Here is an 18,075-nt window from a genome sequence, read left to right as displayed (position 1 = left end):
GCCTGCGTCATGCATCAAACAGCATCATCATGCATCAAACAGCGGTCGAAGAACGAATAAATACGCGTTGGGCACGAGTTAAGTTTCATCATTTTAAGGGCTCAGGACATGTCTATGTGTAGTTTCGATGCTTTTTAAACAAATATTATAAGACGCCGGTTACGAAGAAACGCCAATACCTATTTGAAAATCTGTAGGTACCAACTTGTACCAGAAACTCGACGATATGTTGATTTGAATGCATGACTTGTCTATTATAGTATTCACGTAAGAAGAAAAACAGTGTTTGTAGTGGATAACTCTCAAATGCTAATTTTGAAGTCATCTAGTTGTAGAAAATACATCGCGATATATTATTTTGTAAATAATCCTTATTTTGGCCTTGAAAGAATACTCAAGGGTTTGAGTTCCAACTCTGTTCTATCTTCCAACTTGATTTCCATACTGCATCATAGTTAATAACGACTTTTATAAAATCACTAGAAATAAGAATACTTTTTTTTTACTCCTTTCACTTACCTTCCTCCTTTCTCCCTCTTCTGGATGATGTATCCCGTGATGGGCGCTCCTCCGTCACTCTTGGGCGACGCCCACTCCAGTTCCACAAAGTCCTTGTCCCAGTTCTTGAGCTCGGGCCTTCCGGGCTGACCGGGTTCGTCTGCAATACAACACATGATAAGTCCTCAAAGCTCACGGCAAGATGCAGATCCGTGCTGAATGTCCAATAATTATGAACATAACTCATTAAGATTTCAGACATAAGCTTCAAAAATTTAAAATATCAACGTTTGAAAAAAAAAGAACTTTAACTCACTTAGTTTCAGACTATAGAAACTTTTATGAATGACAGTTTAACACTTAAATCCACTTAGTTTCATACTAAGAAACTTTAATGAATGATTAACACATTAATCCACTTAGCTTCAGACTATAGAAACATTAATTGATAACAAGTTAACACTGTAATCCACTTAGTTTCAGACTAAAGAAACTTTAATGAATAACAGCTTAACACTTAAATTCCAATTAGCTTTATACTAAGTAGCTTTAATGAATGATTAACACATTAAACCACTTAGCTTCAGACTATAGAAACTTTTAATAATGATAGGTCAACACTTTAACTCACTTAGTTTCAGACTAAATAAACTTTAATGAATAACAGCTTAACACTTAAATCCAATTAGCTTTATACTAAGTAGCTTTAATGAATGATTAAAACATTAAACCACTTGGCTTCAGACTATAGAAACTTTAATGAATGATTAACACATTAATCCACTTAGCTTCAGACCAAAAAACTTTAATGAATGATAGATTAACATTTAATCCACTTAGCGTCAGACAATAGGAACCTTAATGAATGATAAATTAACATTAAATCCACTTAGCGTCAGACTATATAAACTTTAATTGATAACAAGTTAACACTGTAATCCACTTAGTTTCAGACTATAGAAACTTTGATTAATGACAGGTTAAAACTTTTATCCACTTAGCTTCAGTCTAAAGAAATTTTAATGAATAACAGCTTAACACTTAAATCCAATTAGCTTTATACTAAGTAGCTTTAATGAATGATTAACACATTAAACCACTTAGCTTCAGACTATAGAAACTTTTAATAATGAAAGGTTGACACTTTAATCCACTTAGCGTCAGATTATAAGAACTTTAATCAATATCATGTTAACACTTTAATCCACTTAGCTTCAGGCTATAGACATTTTGATTAATTACAGGTTAACACTTTAATCCACTTAGCTTCAGACTAAGAAACTTTAATGAATGGCAGTTTAACACTTTAATCTGCTTAGCGTCAGACTGGCATGGTTCTATCGAATTGGTTATATAAAATAAAAGTATGTATTTAGTTACCGAATGGATTTTTGGCGGTGATGGCTTTCTCCGTCTCCAGCTCCTCGGACTCTCCCTCCTTATTGACGGCCTTGACCCTGAACTTATACTGTTTGCCTTCCTGAAGACCAGCTACTTGGGCCTGCAGAATTTAACCAGAAGTTATAATAATTCCTACTAGACCTCTGATTAACACGTTAATTTATTTATAGTCAGTACAAGCTAGACTGGAAGTGCACAATGGAGTTTTAGTTCCAAAATTGAATTGGTATAGGAAGGATAAAAATAGAGTGAACGCGGTTGAAATGAGATCTCTTGGACGAATGTGCATGCAAATATTTTGAGTTCATCCAAAATTTTGTTTACAAGGAGTGGATTCCACCCCCTAGGGAGTTATTAATATTAATATATTCCAACAAAGATTAATTCAGTTCATTTAGACAGGACATAAGCCCTGTAAATGCCAGGACTGATATATTCCTTTTTCAATGTTCTTTATCTCCATTGTAATATCTCCTAACGCAATTGACTCTAGTCCTTGTCTACAAAAATTTAGACTTAACTCAAAATATTGTTGATAAAACCAACTGGTCTAAGAAACATAAAAAAAAATAAAAAAAATTTCAGGCAATGCCTTGTATGCAGATGAAATAATTCAGTCAGACGAATTTCACCCGCAACAATAAAGGTTTAACTTTACAAAGATCAACAAATGGAAGAACAGAAGGTATATAGATGTTCGAACATAGGCAGAATGGTGAATATTACACGGTGTGTAAAGTGGTCGTTTAAACCAGCCAATGACGGATCATAGGCCCTGTAAATGCTTAGACTTCTATGCTCCCTTCTCTGAAATGTTCTTTATCTCTGTTGCAATATATAGTTTTTTTTTTTTCAATTTTAATAGGGTATTTTTTACTTGGGAGGTATATCAGATTTAAAAAATTGTGCTTATATGATAATATTTAATGATTTTTCAGTGTTTACAATAGCACTAATAATCAGTAATTTTATTCATTAAATTTAATTTATAAAATTCACTATCTCTAAAACGGCAGTTTCGTAAGTTGGTAATAAATTTAGTGGGATAAGTTCACGGGTGATGAATTTATTTTAATGTCGGTAATGCCATAGATAGAAATAAAAAGACGCGTGTACGATATAATATTGTTGTCTATACTCCTTTCACCCCCACTTTACCTTTCATATTCCAGACATTGGCAGGTGATAATAAAAAAAACAGATAAAATTTCGAGGTTATGTTTACAATATTCATATATTTTAATACTTTTAACCGCCCGTCACCTCGTGCTCGAAATAACTTTTCATAAGTGACAGGATGTGAATACCGTAAACGTAAACAAAGACCCACAAAAATTTATAACTTTAACTCTATAAAAACCATAGATATTTTGGGATAGAAACAATCGATGACGTTACGAATTGTTTTTTTTTACATAATTTAAATGACTGTTTCAATCCTTTCTTTTTCCGTTATTTCTTAACAGATTTTGATAAAAATAGTATCAATTGTCTTGTGTTTTTTTATATAAATTTATTATCGGATAAAAAATCCATGAGAATAGCCTATTGCATAATAAATATTCACAAAGTTTAATAGAAATTTGAGGTTAAGTTTGAATTTAAAACATAATGAAAAAAAATAAAATATTCTTCACTGGTCAAAAATATGCAATTAATACAATATAAAGCAATAAATACAATACCTTGGGTTCCTTGCTAGTTCCACACGGCACCCATTGTCCAGTCAGAGGGTCCATCTTCTCAATCTCATAGTACTCTATCGGGCAGCCACCGTCATCTTCAGGCTTCTGCCAGGAGAGAGTGCAGCCGTTTTTGGTGACATCGGCCACCTCCAGAGGACCCTTGGGCTTGGAGGGTTTGCCTAGGCACAAAAAACACGTGTTATCAATGCGTCACTTACTCAAAGGATTGGGTAATAATAAAAAACAAAAAAAATACAACGGGGATATACTAATCAATCTTTGAAAAATCGTTACTTCAGTATCAAACTAGACACCTACAAAAATATTTGGCATCTGATGACTAAACTAAGTATTTTTTTTCCAATGACGTAAGCCAATTTTTCACAGCTGTGGCTGTCCAAGAAGACACATTCCAGATGGCTGAGGAAAATTTGTAATTTTGTTGCAGATACTCAGAAACAACTATGAGGAAAATAAACTGAAACTAGGAGGCAGCCAAAGCGTTGAACTTAGACTGGATGGGAAAGAAGATAGAACACTGCAAAACATCTAAATACCTTGAAGTTACCTTTGATAGAAGGCTGTACCAGTATATGTACCACTGCATGAATACGAAGCAAAAAGTATGTGCGAGAAACAATAAAATATATATGGGGCAACGCCATCGGTGCTAAGAACTTCGACGTGAGGCTTTGTATGTCCGCAGCAAAGTATGCATTCCCGGTGCGGCAAAAATCTATCCACTTCAAACAGGTGGACATGGCAGTCAACAAAATAGCACATGTAATAACAAGATGCCTAAATCCAACTGATTAACTATACCCAATAATCGGAAACACTCCACCACACATTTGACGTTGGACAGCCACAGAAGCAGAGAGAATCAAATAAACCCACAGTCTTAGACACCTCTTACACGACTACCATTTTGCGTCTCAGGTCCAGAAACAGCTTTATCATAGCCAGCTCCCCAATTGAATCTTCACAACACAGTTGAAAGAGGAACTGTGGCAACAGGATCTTCGAGCGAGATCGTAAATGGACGTATGGGGCTCGCCCGGAAACAAATGTCTACTGACAATGCAGAAGGTGAATCATACATATTTTGTATGGAAACTAAAAATAATCAAAACTTCCAAATTGGTGATCTCGAATTGTTGACACGCAATGAGTCAGGGAAATAGAAGACAGCCTCCGTGGTGTAGTGGTCAAGACGCTTGACTCACGCACGGAAGGTTCCGGGTTCGATTCCCGGTGAGAACACAAAAATTGAAATGTGATTTTTCTCAAGCCTGGTTGTTCTGTAGTGTAATTCACCACTGTAATTGGGCCTCCTGGCCTGTTGTGGTGCAAAAAAATGAACTGAAATGAAAAAAAAAAAAGAAGATGACCTCAATTCTGCACTAGGAAGTGAAGGGAGTACTATAAACAATTACTATATGAGCAATGGCACCCTAAGGTACCAGCAGTTACTCAGTCAAACACTTGGTAATTACCAATCATGTATATTCAATTTAATATTCAACATGTAATAAGTACAGATCGAAGCATAATTTCATTTCATTACATCATCTCGAACTGGGGTAGAAACTCCTTGCATCAACGAGCATAAATTCCTACATTGGTGACCCCAACGTGATCTGAGCACCCCCCCAACGTGATTTCTCACCTAAAATATAAATCACCATAAAATCCTACAGACGAAAACCTGCCCTATTCTCTATGGCTCACCCTCAAAAAACTAAGAGTGGGCGTTACTCGATACAAAAATAATCTCCCATGTGACTGTGGTGTAACCCAAGACAACAGCCACTTAATGATATGCCTGTTGATAAGAGAAAGATGCACCCTCATGACCATTTTATGGCAAACAACAAAGTGATATCTGTTGCCACATATTGGAGTGACTGGTTTTGATCCAGCTAGACATGTTAAGTAAGTTATAACAAAGTAGGGGCAGAATAGAAGGAAATGAGGGAAAAAAAATCATTGAACTCACCAACGACAATAATCTCGACTTCGGCTTCGTCCTCTCCCACCTCGTTCTTGGCCTTGATCTTATATTTCCCGGTGTTGGCTCGCTTGGCCCTCATGATGAGGAACTTAGTATTGTAGTCGACGTTGTCGATGCGGATGAGGTCGTCGGTGACGAGTTCCGCGTCCTTGAAGGACCAGGTCACAACCGGCGGAGGCTCGCCGATGATTTTGATATCCAGAGACACGGGAAGGCCAGCCTTGACGGTTATCTGGTTGAGGTTTGTACGGTCGATGCGAGGTTTCACTAGAATAAAAATTGCACCATATAAATATGTGTACCTTGTAAGGCCCTCCCCCTTATTAGAAATTATAGTAATATTGCGGACAATACATAGCCCTTATTTATTTAAAAGGGTGTTTTCAAAAATAAAATATTTCATAGTCCCTGGACTGCTACCTGAAGTGAAAGACTGATCATCTTACCTTCATGAAACAAAAATGATGAAGATACGTATTGATTGGTATCCGATGCAGTGCTCTTTGCACCATTAGGTGCAGAAAGGGAACGACAATGCACAGGCCCTACCATACATACACTTTTGTGCACGCATAACTGCTGATGTCAGAGACAATGAGTCACATCTAGTCAATAAAAGAACACGTTACTATGCGTTTACATTTACCCGTATCCACCAACTATCCGTATTTAAAAATATAATGAATTCTTTTTTACTACATTTTTATGGTAATAGATTTCTGTAGATAACGTGTAGTCTGCTTAACTAGGTACAACCTGTTGTTTTAAGGCAGACATTTTCACGCGTATTGCAAAATAATAACAAAATACGACTACCTACAAGTAAATTCATTGTACAATTTGAAAAATCCTTTTTTGTAATAACATAATCAAATTCCCATCTAAACCCAATCATGCTAGAGCACAGCATTAGAACACCAAATGCAGCGTATTTTGGCTAGATAAAGGAAAGGTGATCAGTCTTACATTTTAGGCGCCAGTCCAGGAACAGTGAAATATTGCCGGATAGAACCACTTTTAATACCAATATTGTATATCCACACTGCCAGGGATCAAATCCAAGATCTCAAACATGGTAAGCGAACGCTACAATCAATACACTACGAGGTGGAGTTATCTCCACTCGTCCAGAGTATGGGTTTTATTTCACATATAGTATTGCGTTTTTTATCCCCGGACATAGAAAACATGAGATACCGTATTTTGTAGACGATAAGACGAATCGGACCATAAGACGCATTCCAATATTTGATTGAATTTTCAGAATAAAAAAGTGCATCTTATTGCCCGAAAAATACTGCACATCTTTTAACGCAACTTTCTGCAGACTTAAGAGTCTGTTAAATGATTATACTCTTGTGTTGCTGACTGAAACTCCAGCTATATCTACGATGTTTTGAGGATCATCCCGGTAGACGCTGTTCATCTGAAATTCCATGAAGATCTATTTATGGAATTATTGTGGAATTCATTATCTATGCATGTTGGTACCAGCATCGTTGACGCTGACTTTAAACTTCACAGACCTCTCGTATTTCGGTGTTCCTTACACGACCACGCAAATTCTTCCCAGCATTATTAGCAGGTAGAGTTCGCATTTCTGTTAAGAACAAATAGCAAGGTACGCACTTATAATACCTGTGTGCGAATCCTCGCATTTAGCGTTGAAGCGAGGGAGAACACAGTCAATACCAAGAGGATGCTAAGGACAGCAGAAATAAGATTCACGTAAACATTATTTATCAATTTCTACTTACAGTATCTGGCCTTAGCCGTGTGCCAGTTGGTTTGCTCTGACGGCTCTGAGGGTCCAGCCTTGTTGACGGCTCGCACTCTGAACTGGTATTGGTTGCCCTCCTCCAGTTTGGGCACCGTTCCCTGGCAGATGTTGCCTTGCACTTCAGCGGCCTATAAACAAAACATTTCAAAATTAAACCACTATACAAATAACCATAATTGAATGAAAAAATCCAAGTAAAATAAATGCCGGGAGGGAGTGATTTATAAGGCCTGCGTAAATGATATTTTTTTTGGTGTTTCTAAGTTGGCATAACTGTACTGAATATTGACGCTAAGTTTGAGCGCGATTTGTCATTTAGTTTGCTGTCTCACTCACTATTGAATACTGTAGTCAAAAACATTGGTTGTACTCAAGTGCTTTTACTATTGAGAAAAAAATTGGACAAAGAATTTGTCTTAAATTTTGTGTTGCGAAAGAAATTACGAGTTCAGATGCGTTGAAAATGTTGCAAAAAGCCCAGGTGACTATATCGAGAACAAAAGCTTTTGAATGGTACTAAGCGTACAAAGAGGGTTGTGAAGTGGTTGAAGACTCGCCTCGCCCTGGACGTCCTTCAGCGTCGAATACTAAAGAAAACATCCACCGAGTGAAGAAATTAGTACTTGTAAATCATCATTGAGAGTTCGTGAATCGGATTGAATAATTTTAGTTGATTTTTTGGGCATGAGCAATAAAATGGTGTATGTGATAAGTGATCAACGGACAATGGAATCACACTCATAACGGTGTGATCGCAGCAAATAACGAGAGGAAGAAAGGCGAGTTTCTGGCGCCTACAAACCAGAACCAACCAGCTAAGGGAAGGTAACCCCGACAGAAAAATCCACCAGAGAAGGCAACGGGAAACCACTCTGGTCATCTTTTCCCAGGAATCACTATGGCGAATACATACAATAAGCAGTTGTTCTGGCTGCGGAGTAGCGCAAGACCGAGATGCTTTCGCTGTAGTGATCGCCAACGTCGGGGAATCTGACAAGGCACCTTAAGATGTGATAAGTGACTACCTTAACATTTTGAAATCATTTCAATTGCATTTTTCTGACGCAATGGTGTCGTAAATGATGCATCGCATATTTATTTGGTTTGTTTTTATAACTCTTTTTTGAGCTACACTCGAATGTTTTTAAAATAATTGTTTTAGGTTGTATCTTTCCTAAAAAAATACTAAAATTTCACAGCTATCTGGTAACTGCCGTAGCGATATTAAGCGGCACAGAAAAGGTTATTACTAAACGCTTACCTTTACAAACTCTCCTCGGAACTTGTCCATCATTTCTATGATGTACCCCGTGATGGGCGCTCCATTATCCCTAATGGGTGGTTCCCACTTGAGTTTCACCATAGTCTCGTCCCAGTCTACAATGTCCGGCAGTCCAGGCGGCGTGGCCACGTCGAATGGATTCTTGGCCACCGTTGACGAGTCTGTCTCAAGCGGTTCAGATTCTCCCTCTTCGTTGACAGCTTTCACGCGGAATAGATACGTGTGCAGAGGCTCCAATCCTGTGGGAAAAAAAATATTAATAACCCAGCAAAAAATAACAAAAATATATATAATTCAATGAGGAAGTTCAGTGGTTTTGACTTGTCCTCTGTCTTCCATTGATTTTATCTCTGAATACAATCGCCTACCTGTCACCACTCCTTCGGTCTTCTCCGGGTCCACAGACCCGGCCGGCGTCCACTTCCCAGTGGCCGTGTCCATCTTCTCCATAATGTACATGCTGAGGGGCAGCCCTCCAGAGTGTTTGGGCTTCTTCCACTTCAGCTTGCAGCCCTCCTTGTGGACGTCCACCGCCTCCAGCGGGCCCTCCGGCTTGCCGGGCTTGTCTGGAAAATGAAATTAAGGATATAATTACACGGAATGAAGTTAAAAAGTCGAGTCATTTACAAAGTTTATACCCTGTCATTGGCTAGTTTATTTATTTTTTAAATTATCGATTATTTTTTGAAATTTATTTTTTTATTTTGATTTTGAATCTTGAAATAGGTCACACATAAACATATCCTTACGTGTGCTCTAATAATAACAATAATATATCTGTTTATAAACAAAAATTCCAATTTTTATCAACTTTTTTTTAGCTAATAGATTTATCTGGACTATGTCTAGCCTGCTTAACTATGTACAACCTGTTTTAAAGCAGACATTTTTATGCAAAAAAAAAACAATAACATATCTACCCGCTAGTTTATCTATGAACAATGTACATATATTTGATTTATAAGTTATTAAAAACATATTTTTTAACCTCCTTTTTTTTCCCCATTTCATCATATTTTTTTATTGCCTTATACAAAATAGCATTTTGTGACTTGGCCTTTTCTTTAAATTAAAAATAACGTTCCCTCACCGGGGTGTCCCGTGCTGTTTAAGTGGCCACTTTACACATTGTGCAATATTCAGCATTTGGCCTATGTTTGAACATCCATATTTCTTTAATTCTCAAATTAAAGTAAAAGGCTGAAACCTTTATTGATGTGGGTGAGATTCATCTGACTGAACTATTTCACCTACTGGGCAACGCCTGTCTTACACTTTAGGTGCAATGAAATACATCAGTGAAAAACCAAATTTAAAACCAAATATTATTTGTTGACCTTCCCTGGAATCGAACCCTAGACCCCAATCATAGTAGACAAACGCACAGAAGAAAAATCCGCTTGAATACAGATAAAACATATAAGCGTATTAAAAGCAAACTTAGAAATCACCATTGAAGGAGTTCAACTCAATGGCAGGGGCGAATTGTGTATAGAAGCGATTATGCGCAGCTCACCATTCTATTTTAATATATTCATAATAATGTTTTACGGTAACTTTATTTACAGAAAAACAAAAAAAAGCATTTTTTAAAAAATCATTGTCACCATTTGTATTTTTCTCCAAATATAAATATAAATATGAATAAAGCGCGCCCAGCGCCAGCAATGAGCCAAAAAACTAGCCGATTACTCCAGCTTATTTCTTTTAACAAAAAAGTGTACTATATTTTGAACATCTTAAACCCAGTAGCGGAATTTTTCTCCTCGAGTAAACTTGCAGATTACACAAATTTTTTGAAGATTCTCGATTTGGCAAACAGTATTTCAAACATTATTCCTCAAGGACTATTTTTCTTTGATATGATACTTTTGACATATGACTCGCAACACATGTGGCCCTCAACGCGGCCGTTTTTAGCATTTTTCATTTCTAGAACAAATCGGCCACTTGACATTTCAATCGTTATGAGAATACCCAATACTGACTGAATTCATTTGCCTATTTTCTGTAAACTTTTGTATAAGTTGTGTAAAATTAATGGATAATATTAAGGCTACACATATAATATATCACGGAGTTACGTCATTTGAGTTGGTTTCATAGATGAGAGTTATTGTATCACACATAACCATAGAAAAAATAGCAATCTATGGTAGATTTATATCAATTATATTATATTATGTACCTGCTATGTAGGTACATAATAAATGATATTTTTTTATAGCGTACCTGAAAATAAAACCATCGTTAGACACTGCTCAAAGAAGAATGCTAAGTTTGCTGTATCAATCAGTATAAATGAAATATTTTTTTGCAAGATTTAGATACGGTTTTAAATTACGCTATTATTTAGGTAGGTAGGTTTTTATGTATAGTTAATTTTGGCATCAAAAACTAATTTTCCGTTTTCGGTGGAGATTTTTAAGTTTGCCTTTAATACCTTCACATAATATGGATTGGTTTGGGTGCCAAATTTTTTGAAACCGTTACATCATATTATTGTGAAGCTGTTCGTTTATTGCTCAAATTAATAATTTTTCTTACCAAGAACAATGATCTCAACAGTGGCCTCATCAAATCCGGAGTCATTTTCGGCCCTGAGGGTGTAGATGCCCGTATTATTCCAAGACGTATCCACGATCGTCATCTTGGTGTTGTAGTCCTCGTTCTCAATCTTCAGAGTGAGAGTACTCTCGAGGGGCTGATGAGGGAAAAACGGATTTGAAATAACGCTCAGTAAAAATCAATTGGATTAGGTGATTTTTTAGAAATTTTAAAATTAAGCACAAAAAACATTTACAAAACGTAACGGTTATACGTCATTTAATTTTTTTTATTTTTTATATAAATATATCATAATAGGCACATGTTTTTTTAATTCTATACAAATCTACCTTTATACATCTACTAAATGTTATAACTGTAACTCTTCATAAAAAGAGACTAACTCTTGTGCTTGGAGAGTCATACTGTTGTAGTTGTTTATTTACTAGAATTTATATAATTTTGAATATACGAGTAGTAGAGGAAAAAAAAAATAGAATATAAACAGAAAAACAGAAAATAATAATACATTCATTCATACCAATTAAAATTGAATGCAGTTTTTACAATTGTTAAAAAAAATCTTTAATTTTACCTTGAATTTATTTATTGAACTGTTAGTTTTAATAGTTTTTAGTTCATAGGGGAGATTATCGTAATTTTTGACACCTTTGAAGACATAGCTATTTCGACCATGACTTGGGTGGAATTAAGAGATTTTAATATTATTTTGGTATCTGAGTGACTTGTTCATCACAAATTCTTTTATTTTTTCTTCTTTATAAATTTATACAATGGAATTTATTTTATAAATAGTGACTACTGTATTAAGTTTAAATAATTTTTATAGAATTTCCGTATTGAATATTGAGGGTTTCTTAAAATTACTTTAATAATTAATTTTTGTATTATTTTTAAGAAGGTTTAATATATTGGCGTATGAACCACCCCACCCTACAATACCAAAAACAAAAGGCCCCTGTCCTTCATATATCTGCATTATGCAATTACCTTGTTGGCAAATGTCCATGTCTTGGATGGTGGTGGTTCACCTTTGATGTCAACATCCAGCTTGATCGGTGTACCAGCGCGAACACGCACCAGCTGCATCTTGTCGCGGTTGATATGCGGTTTCACTGTTGGTATAATACAAAATTATTAGCATAAAAAACTTCTGAAGATTTTACCTTCTTGTTGATGTTTCGCTTTGTAAAAAAAAAACCCGCTTAGCCTCTATTTAGAGGCTTGTCAGCAGGTGGGATAGAGTGGATGTGGTAGGAGGTAATGAAAAATACACCACAACACCCAGACCAATTGAGAAATAACCCTTTCTTGGATTTTTTCTTGCAACTGGCGGGAATCAAAACCGCGACGCTAGTTTCACAGTTGGCCATCTAACCAACTGCACCGCGGCGCCTGTCTTTGTGAAAATGGTCCTCAATTAGAGGCTTCCTCGAAATTGGTTACATAAATGGTACAAAGTTTGTATTACTAAAAATACTCGTATAAGGCGTGTTAAAACAAAGATGGCAAATATTAGAATGAATAATTGTTGCAACAAAAAAAATTCTTTATAAATTATTGACCTATTTTAGATGGTTTTGGTTTGTTTTATGGTTTTTCTTCTGTAACGTAAAGGAGACTTCTGTTGGTGTTGCGAAACTACATAAATTAACAAGGGGTTGGGGACCCCTTAGAATCTCCGTGACTAATTTCAGTAAGAAAAAGAGGCAATAATCTCTTTAGCTTGAGTTAAAATAAATTTATTTCGCCCCATGTAAGAAGAGTATTGCCTCTTTGCCAAGAAGCTCTAACCATTTGCCCAAAATTAGATTGCTATTGGAACTTAAGAGTCTCATAATGATTAGAAACTGATAGGGATTCGTCTCTATTAGTATGAGTGACCACTGTCTTCAGTAAATACTGCTGTCTGATATCAAGATCTGTAAATTCCTCGAACAGTGAATCACTCTATTGTGTGTGAGGTTCTTTTAGGAATGTCAAACAAAAATATGGAATCCTTACGGAATCTGGCCTTCGCTGTGTGCGGCTCAGTGGCATCTCCCGGCTCACCGGGGCCAGCTTTGTTGACTGCCCGGACCCTGAACTGGTAAACATTGCCTTCCTTCAGATCTGGCACGCGCACTTTGCACTCGGGCGTCTGTAAGGAAACCAAACACATCTTGAAACAAGGCTGAAAATCATCGTTAAAACAGTCACAAAAAAGGAACTTGCGTTTGAACCACTTTTCTAGGATTTGAAAATAATACATTTTTATGTTTGCACCTCGACACAACAAGAGGCTCATTTAACAGGAATTTAACCAGAAATGCTCCATGCCTAGTCATAGGGCTGGATCTAATGTGATCTAGAGCTCCGTCACATACTGAAAAGGGACGGGAATATATAAGTTTGTAAATTAATACAAGTCTGTTATTCATTACTCCTTTGTAAGTGTCTGGTTCTTTGTACCAACTGATCCTATGGAAGGTCCAGCTGTGGTTAGCCACTACACCGCATCATCACCATTATTTCTCTATCTGCACCCAGTAGAGCACAGGGCACCGAATTGGTACTCCAATTGGAGCGCATCTTGATATTTTTTGTTACATGGAAGGTAAAGTGATGAATGTCTAGAAACTGTAAAACATTCCGGTGTAAAACCACCTTTAAAATCAAATATTTTACGTCCACCCTACCAGAAATTGAACCTAGGACCTAGAAGTATGGTGGGCAAATGCGCAAACCGCTATACTACGAGATCGACTTACCTCCGCTTAATTTCTTTGCGCCGGACTTTCACATGAGAGTATCCATCTAGGGTCAAAGCACCAGTAAATGACCATTGGTTAATAAAACACAATATAATAAGAATTGCTACATGTGTCCAGTCGAAAAACTTTTAACACTAGAAACTATGACAAAAGCAGTAGGCAGACATATATTTTGGTAAAAAACAAATCTACCAGCTTTGAACCGTGAGTTGTCAAAGGGTAATTGTGCGTCTTCCCGTTATTGTTCTGAGATCGACAGTGTTTTTATAAGGAAAGGTGTGGTAAGTGTTTTATTTGATGCTATTTCTTATGCAATTTTTTGAATATATCCATATTCTAATGTGTTAGGTTGTTTTATAATATTACGATGCAACTAAATCTGAGAATTATTTTCACTGGGGTAGTAGTGGTCATTCACTGGTGATTCTGCTATTTTTTTCCATCAATATTAATTATATTAAAAAAACTTTGTTTTTAACCACGATTTTTTTTTTCACCGACCGGTTTCAAAGCAAACAAGCTTCTTCGTCAAGGTTTACGTAACTGATGAATTGATTCCTTTTTTTATTTCTACTAAATCACTAAATACTACACGTGGACCCAACAAATCAAGTCGTTTTTTCTTACACGGGTGGTAATTTGATATCGTTATTTTCGAAGTAAGACAGGAGAGGACTTAAAGAAATATTGTTTATTTTGTTATTAATTATTGTTTTCTTATTGTGAATCGCTTTTTTAATTTCTAAGATTTCGAAGTTGTCTAATTTTAATATTTTATTTTCAACATGAAGTACTTTTAATCCAGTGTCTTTATTGAAGTTATGATTATTTTCTATCAGATGATTTGCGAATTCAGAAAAATTATTATATACACAAAGTTAGTCCTTCAAATATAAACTTAATATTAATTATAATTGTAATACTCGTATTGTTCTGCAAGTTCTAGAACCAACTATCACATGCACTCGCCTATCCCTAGGCTCCATAGATATGGCAATCAGTATGAGGACAAGGCTGATATATTTGGTTCTGGACTTGATAGTTATAAAACGAGTCTGATTTCTTTTTTTCTCTCGCAATATTATTCTTAAACTTTTCTTCATATTTAAAAATGTTTTTGCTTTTTTTGTTTTTTCATATTTATGTATTTATTTCGTTAATATTTTTGGTTGCTTATGTATATTTACCTACTTGTTACTATTGTTATAGTTATGCGATTTTATAATTTTTTGTTATGTTTTTATTTATGTATTTTTTTTTTTTCATATTTATGTTCAATATATGCCGTTTATGTAAAATAAATAAATAAATTTCAATACAAAAGTTAAAGTACCTAGAAAAATAAATGTGTTTTTTATTGTTTTCTTTTATTTTGTACGTTTAAATAATTAAATTTATACCTTTAATGTGGGTTTCACTACAAGCTGAACCTTAAGCGGTCATTCATTGGTGCTTTGACCCTAGTCGAAAAAACTCGTCCGGGATTCTGGCCCGTTGAATTTCTGGATAGTTTGATTTCGCAGTTAACCATGAGTGCATTATTTACAATCTGGTTTTCTGTTATATTTTTTGATACCCTTTAAAAAAAAATGTGATGAAAACTACCAAACGCGTGTACTTACTGTAGTGGTTAGCACCTCTTGCCAAGTGCCAAATTTGTCCTTCTTCTCAATAACGTATCCGGTAATGGGAGCTCCTCCAGTGTTTTTGGGTGCCTCCCAGACCAGGTCAACACGGTCAACATCCCAGTCTTCGATCTTGGGAACGGATGGCTTTCCGGGAATATCTACAAGATAAAAAGAAAACGGAATGAGATTATTTAGGGAACAGCCATCGAGTAGAACACACTTATCCAGGGTTCTGATTGTGTTTCACACGCAGAACTGTATTTTGCATTCCACCCGGATGGAGCAAAATAAATTGTATTTACAGAAAAAAATAAACGATAACAATTCATGAAAAAAATATGAGGTGGCAAAATGCCGCCTGTAGAACGCCTGCGTAACACCTATTCTCCTTTACAGACGCGAATCGTGGCACCTCGCTAGGCCCAAAACAGCAAAATATTGAGTTTTGAGAATAGGTGCCTCGAAGGAATCTCGCGTGTGCGGTTGACTTTGTGAGGAATGAAGAAATAAGAGAATGGACTCGGGAAACTTCGGTTACAACTATCATCAAGCGGAGGCGATACAGTTAGCTGGGCCATATACTGCGGATGCCTCCTGAGATCCTTAATCACGCTTGACGGCATGAGGACAGTCTCTTATAAGATAAACTGACCAAATAAAGGAATCAACGGAATCAAAATTGGACTCTGCCATAATTTTTTAAATATTTTTATATATTAAACTTTTGTACATTGGCAGGTTAATTGCCAAATGGCAATTTCTTCCAAGTAATACAACAAAAGGTGTTTTTAATAAAATTTAAGTTTTAGTAAGTACGCTATATTTTTTTTTCTGTATATGATAAAGCTTTTTTATTTGTAAGTTTTAAATGGTCTTATTATGAATAATGTGTACGAGTATTTAAGGAATGTTTCAAAATGATGTAAAAATGTTTACCCCAATAATGAAATAAATAGTCACTTGCAGCCTTGCTACATCAACTTGAAAGGGAAGTCATGAACCTGAACATCGCACGAAATGCAAGATCGGCTAACAGAGGGCGCTGTCAAAACTTTATACAACATAAACCTCATGACACGTCGCTCTCTTTTGATTCCACAGTCGAACAACTCAAGTTGGTTCAACTTCGAGAGGAATGGAGACGTATCATATACTAGTGCATGATATCTGTTGAGGCATTGAGTAAGACGATGATGACAAATTGAACAACAATTTAAGATTGATTTAAATGACTCACCATATGGGTTCTTAGCCAAGATGGACTGCTCCGTCTTGAGTGGTTCTGACTCTCCCTCATCGTTGACAGCCTTGACCCTGAATTCGTACTCCTCTCCTTCCTGCAGACCCTTGACTTCCATCTCTGGTTCGGTGCTCTTGCCTACAGGGACCCATCTACCGGTTGACTTGTTGAGTTTCTCCACCACATAGCCAGTCACAGGCTTGCCTGGAAAAAAACAAGTACGGGTATTGACCACCAGATTTAGGTACATCTTAAGGCAATAGAGAACCATTTATATCATCCTCTGGTTTTTACCAAGCCAACTCTTTTCTGATAATTACCTCCGTCATCCTCTGGTTTCTTCCAAGCCAACTTGCACCCAGACTTGGTGACATCGGACACCTTGATGGGCCCGGTCGGCTTGCCAGGCGCAGACAGCACTGTGACCTCTACATCGGCTTCGTCCTTGCCGTGCTCGTTGGTGGCGACGATGCGGTACAGGCCGGTGTTGGCACGAAGAGACTCCTTGATGTCCAGCTTCGTGTTGTAGTCAACATTGATGACGTTGACGTTATCCTTGGTGGTCACCTGGAAATTAAAACAATCGTCAAGTCGATCAAGTAAAAGACGATGACTCTAGTGAAGGTTTAAAAATGAGCATTTATAAAGGGTTATAAAAAAAATTAGCAAACAATCGGACAGTATCTGAAAAGCTATTTTTTTTGCTTTAAAGGGTTTTTTTAAGATATTTTTGTGTACGTACTTTTTGTTCACGCATAATTTTTTTTTAATCAAAAGTTGTCCTAGAAAATGAGATTTAAATTGTGGTCACAAAATTCCGACTCTCAAAAAACTCAACTGGTTTTCTCACAAAACAACTTTTTTAAGTTTCCTTGATTTAAATTTTTTTAATGTACCTACGCAAAAGTTTATTTATTTACCTCATTTTCAGTATTCTTCCATTTCTGGAACCACTGAATTTTGGGCGCTGGTTCACCCTTGACGTTTATATCGAAGAAAATGGGCTTCCCCTGTCTGACAGTAATCGGTTTCAAGTTGGTACGGTCGATACGGGGCTTCACTGAAATCAAAAGGTCAAATTCGGTATATGCATTTAATGGCGCCCAACGAGGAGCAAAAATAAATATTTGAAAAAAAGTATGTTAAACAGATAATCATCATCAATATTTGGATCATGCATAGGTCACTGAAAAAGTATATTTGTCATTTCAGCATATCTAGAGAAT

General features: G+C 36.2%; 1 protein-coding gene across 1 annotated transcript in view; it reads right to left on the bottom strand.

Moving 5' to 3' along the window:
- Positions 1-18,075, bottom strand: part of LOC148285679 (twitchin-like) — a 263,782-nt gene that overhangs the window by 65,357 nt on the left and 180,350 nt on the right. Inside the window, 14 exon segments of the mRNA XM_088239054.1 lie at positions 520-658; positions 1,879-1,999; positions 3,585-3,763; positions 5,584-5,865; positions 7,356-7,506; positions 8,640-8,899; positions 9,029-9,226; positions 11,208-11,364; positions 12,219-12,343; positions 13,233-13,368; positions 15,604-15,767; positions 16,847-17,053; positions 17,170-17,416; positions 17,770-17,909. Coding sequence (XP_088095180.1) covers positions 520-658; positions 1,879-1,999; positions 3,585-3,763; positions 5,584-5,865; positions 7,356-7,506; positions 8,640-8,899; positions 9,029-9,226; positions 11,208-11,364; positions 12,219-12,343; positions 13,233-13,368; positions 15,604-15,767; positions 16,847-17,053; positions 17,170-17,416; positions 17,770-17,909 — 2,506 coding nt within the window.

Source organism: Micrasema longulum, unplaced genomic scaffold, assembly GCF_059751315.1.
Source record: "Micrasema longulum isolate JH-2025_06_02 unplaced genomic scaffold, ASM5975131v1 h1tg000014l, whole genome shotgun sequence".
NCBI lineage: Eukaryota > Metazoa > Arthropoda > Insecta > Trichoptera > Brachycentridae > Micrasema > Micrasema longulum.
The sequence above is the reverse complement of the archived record's forward strand: the minus strand, read 5'-3'. Positions and strand labels throughout refer to the sequence as shown.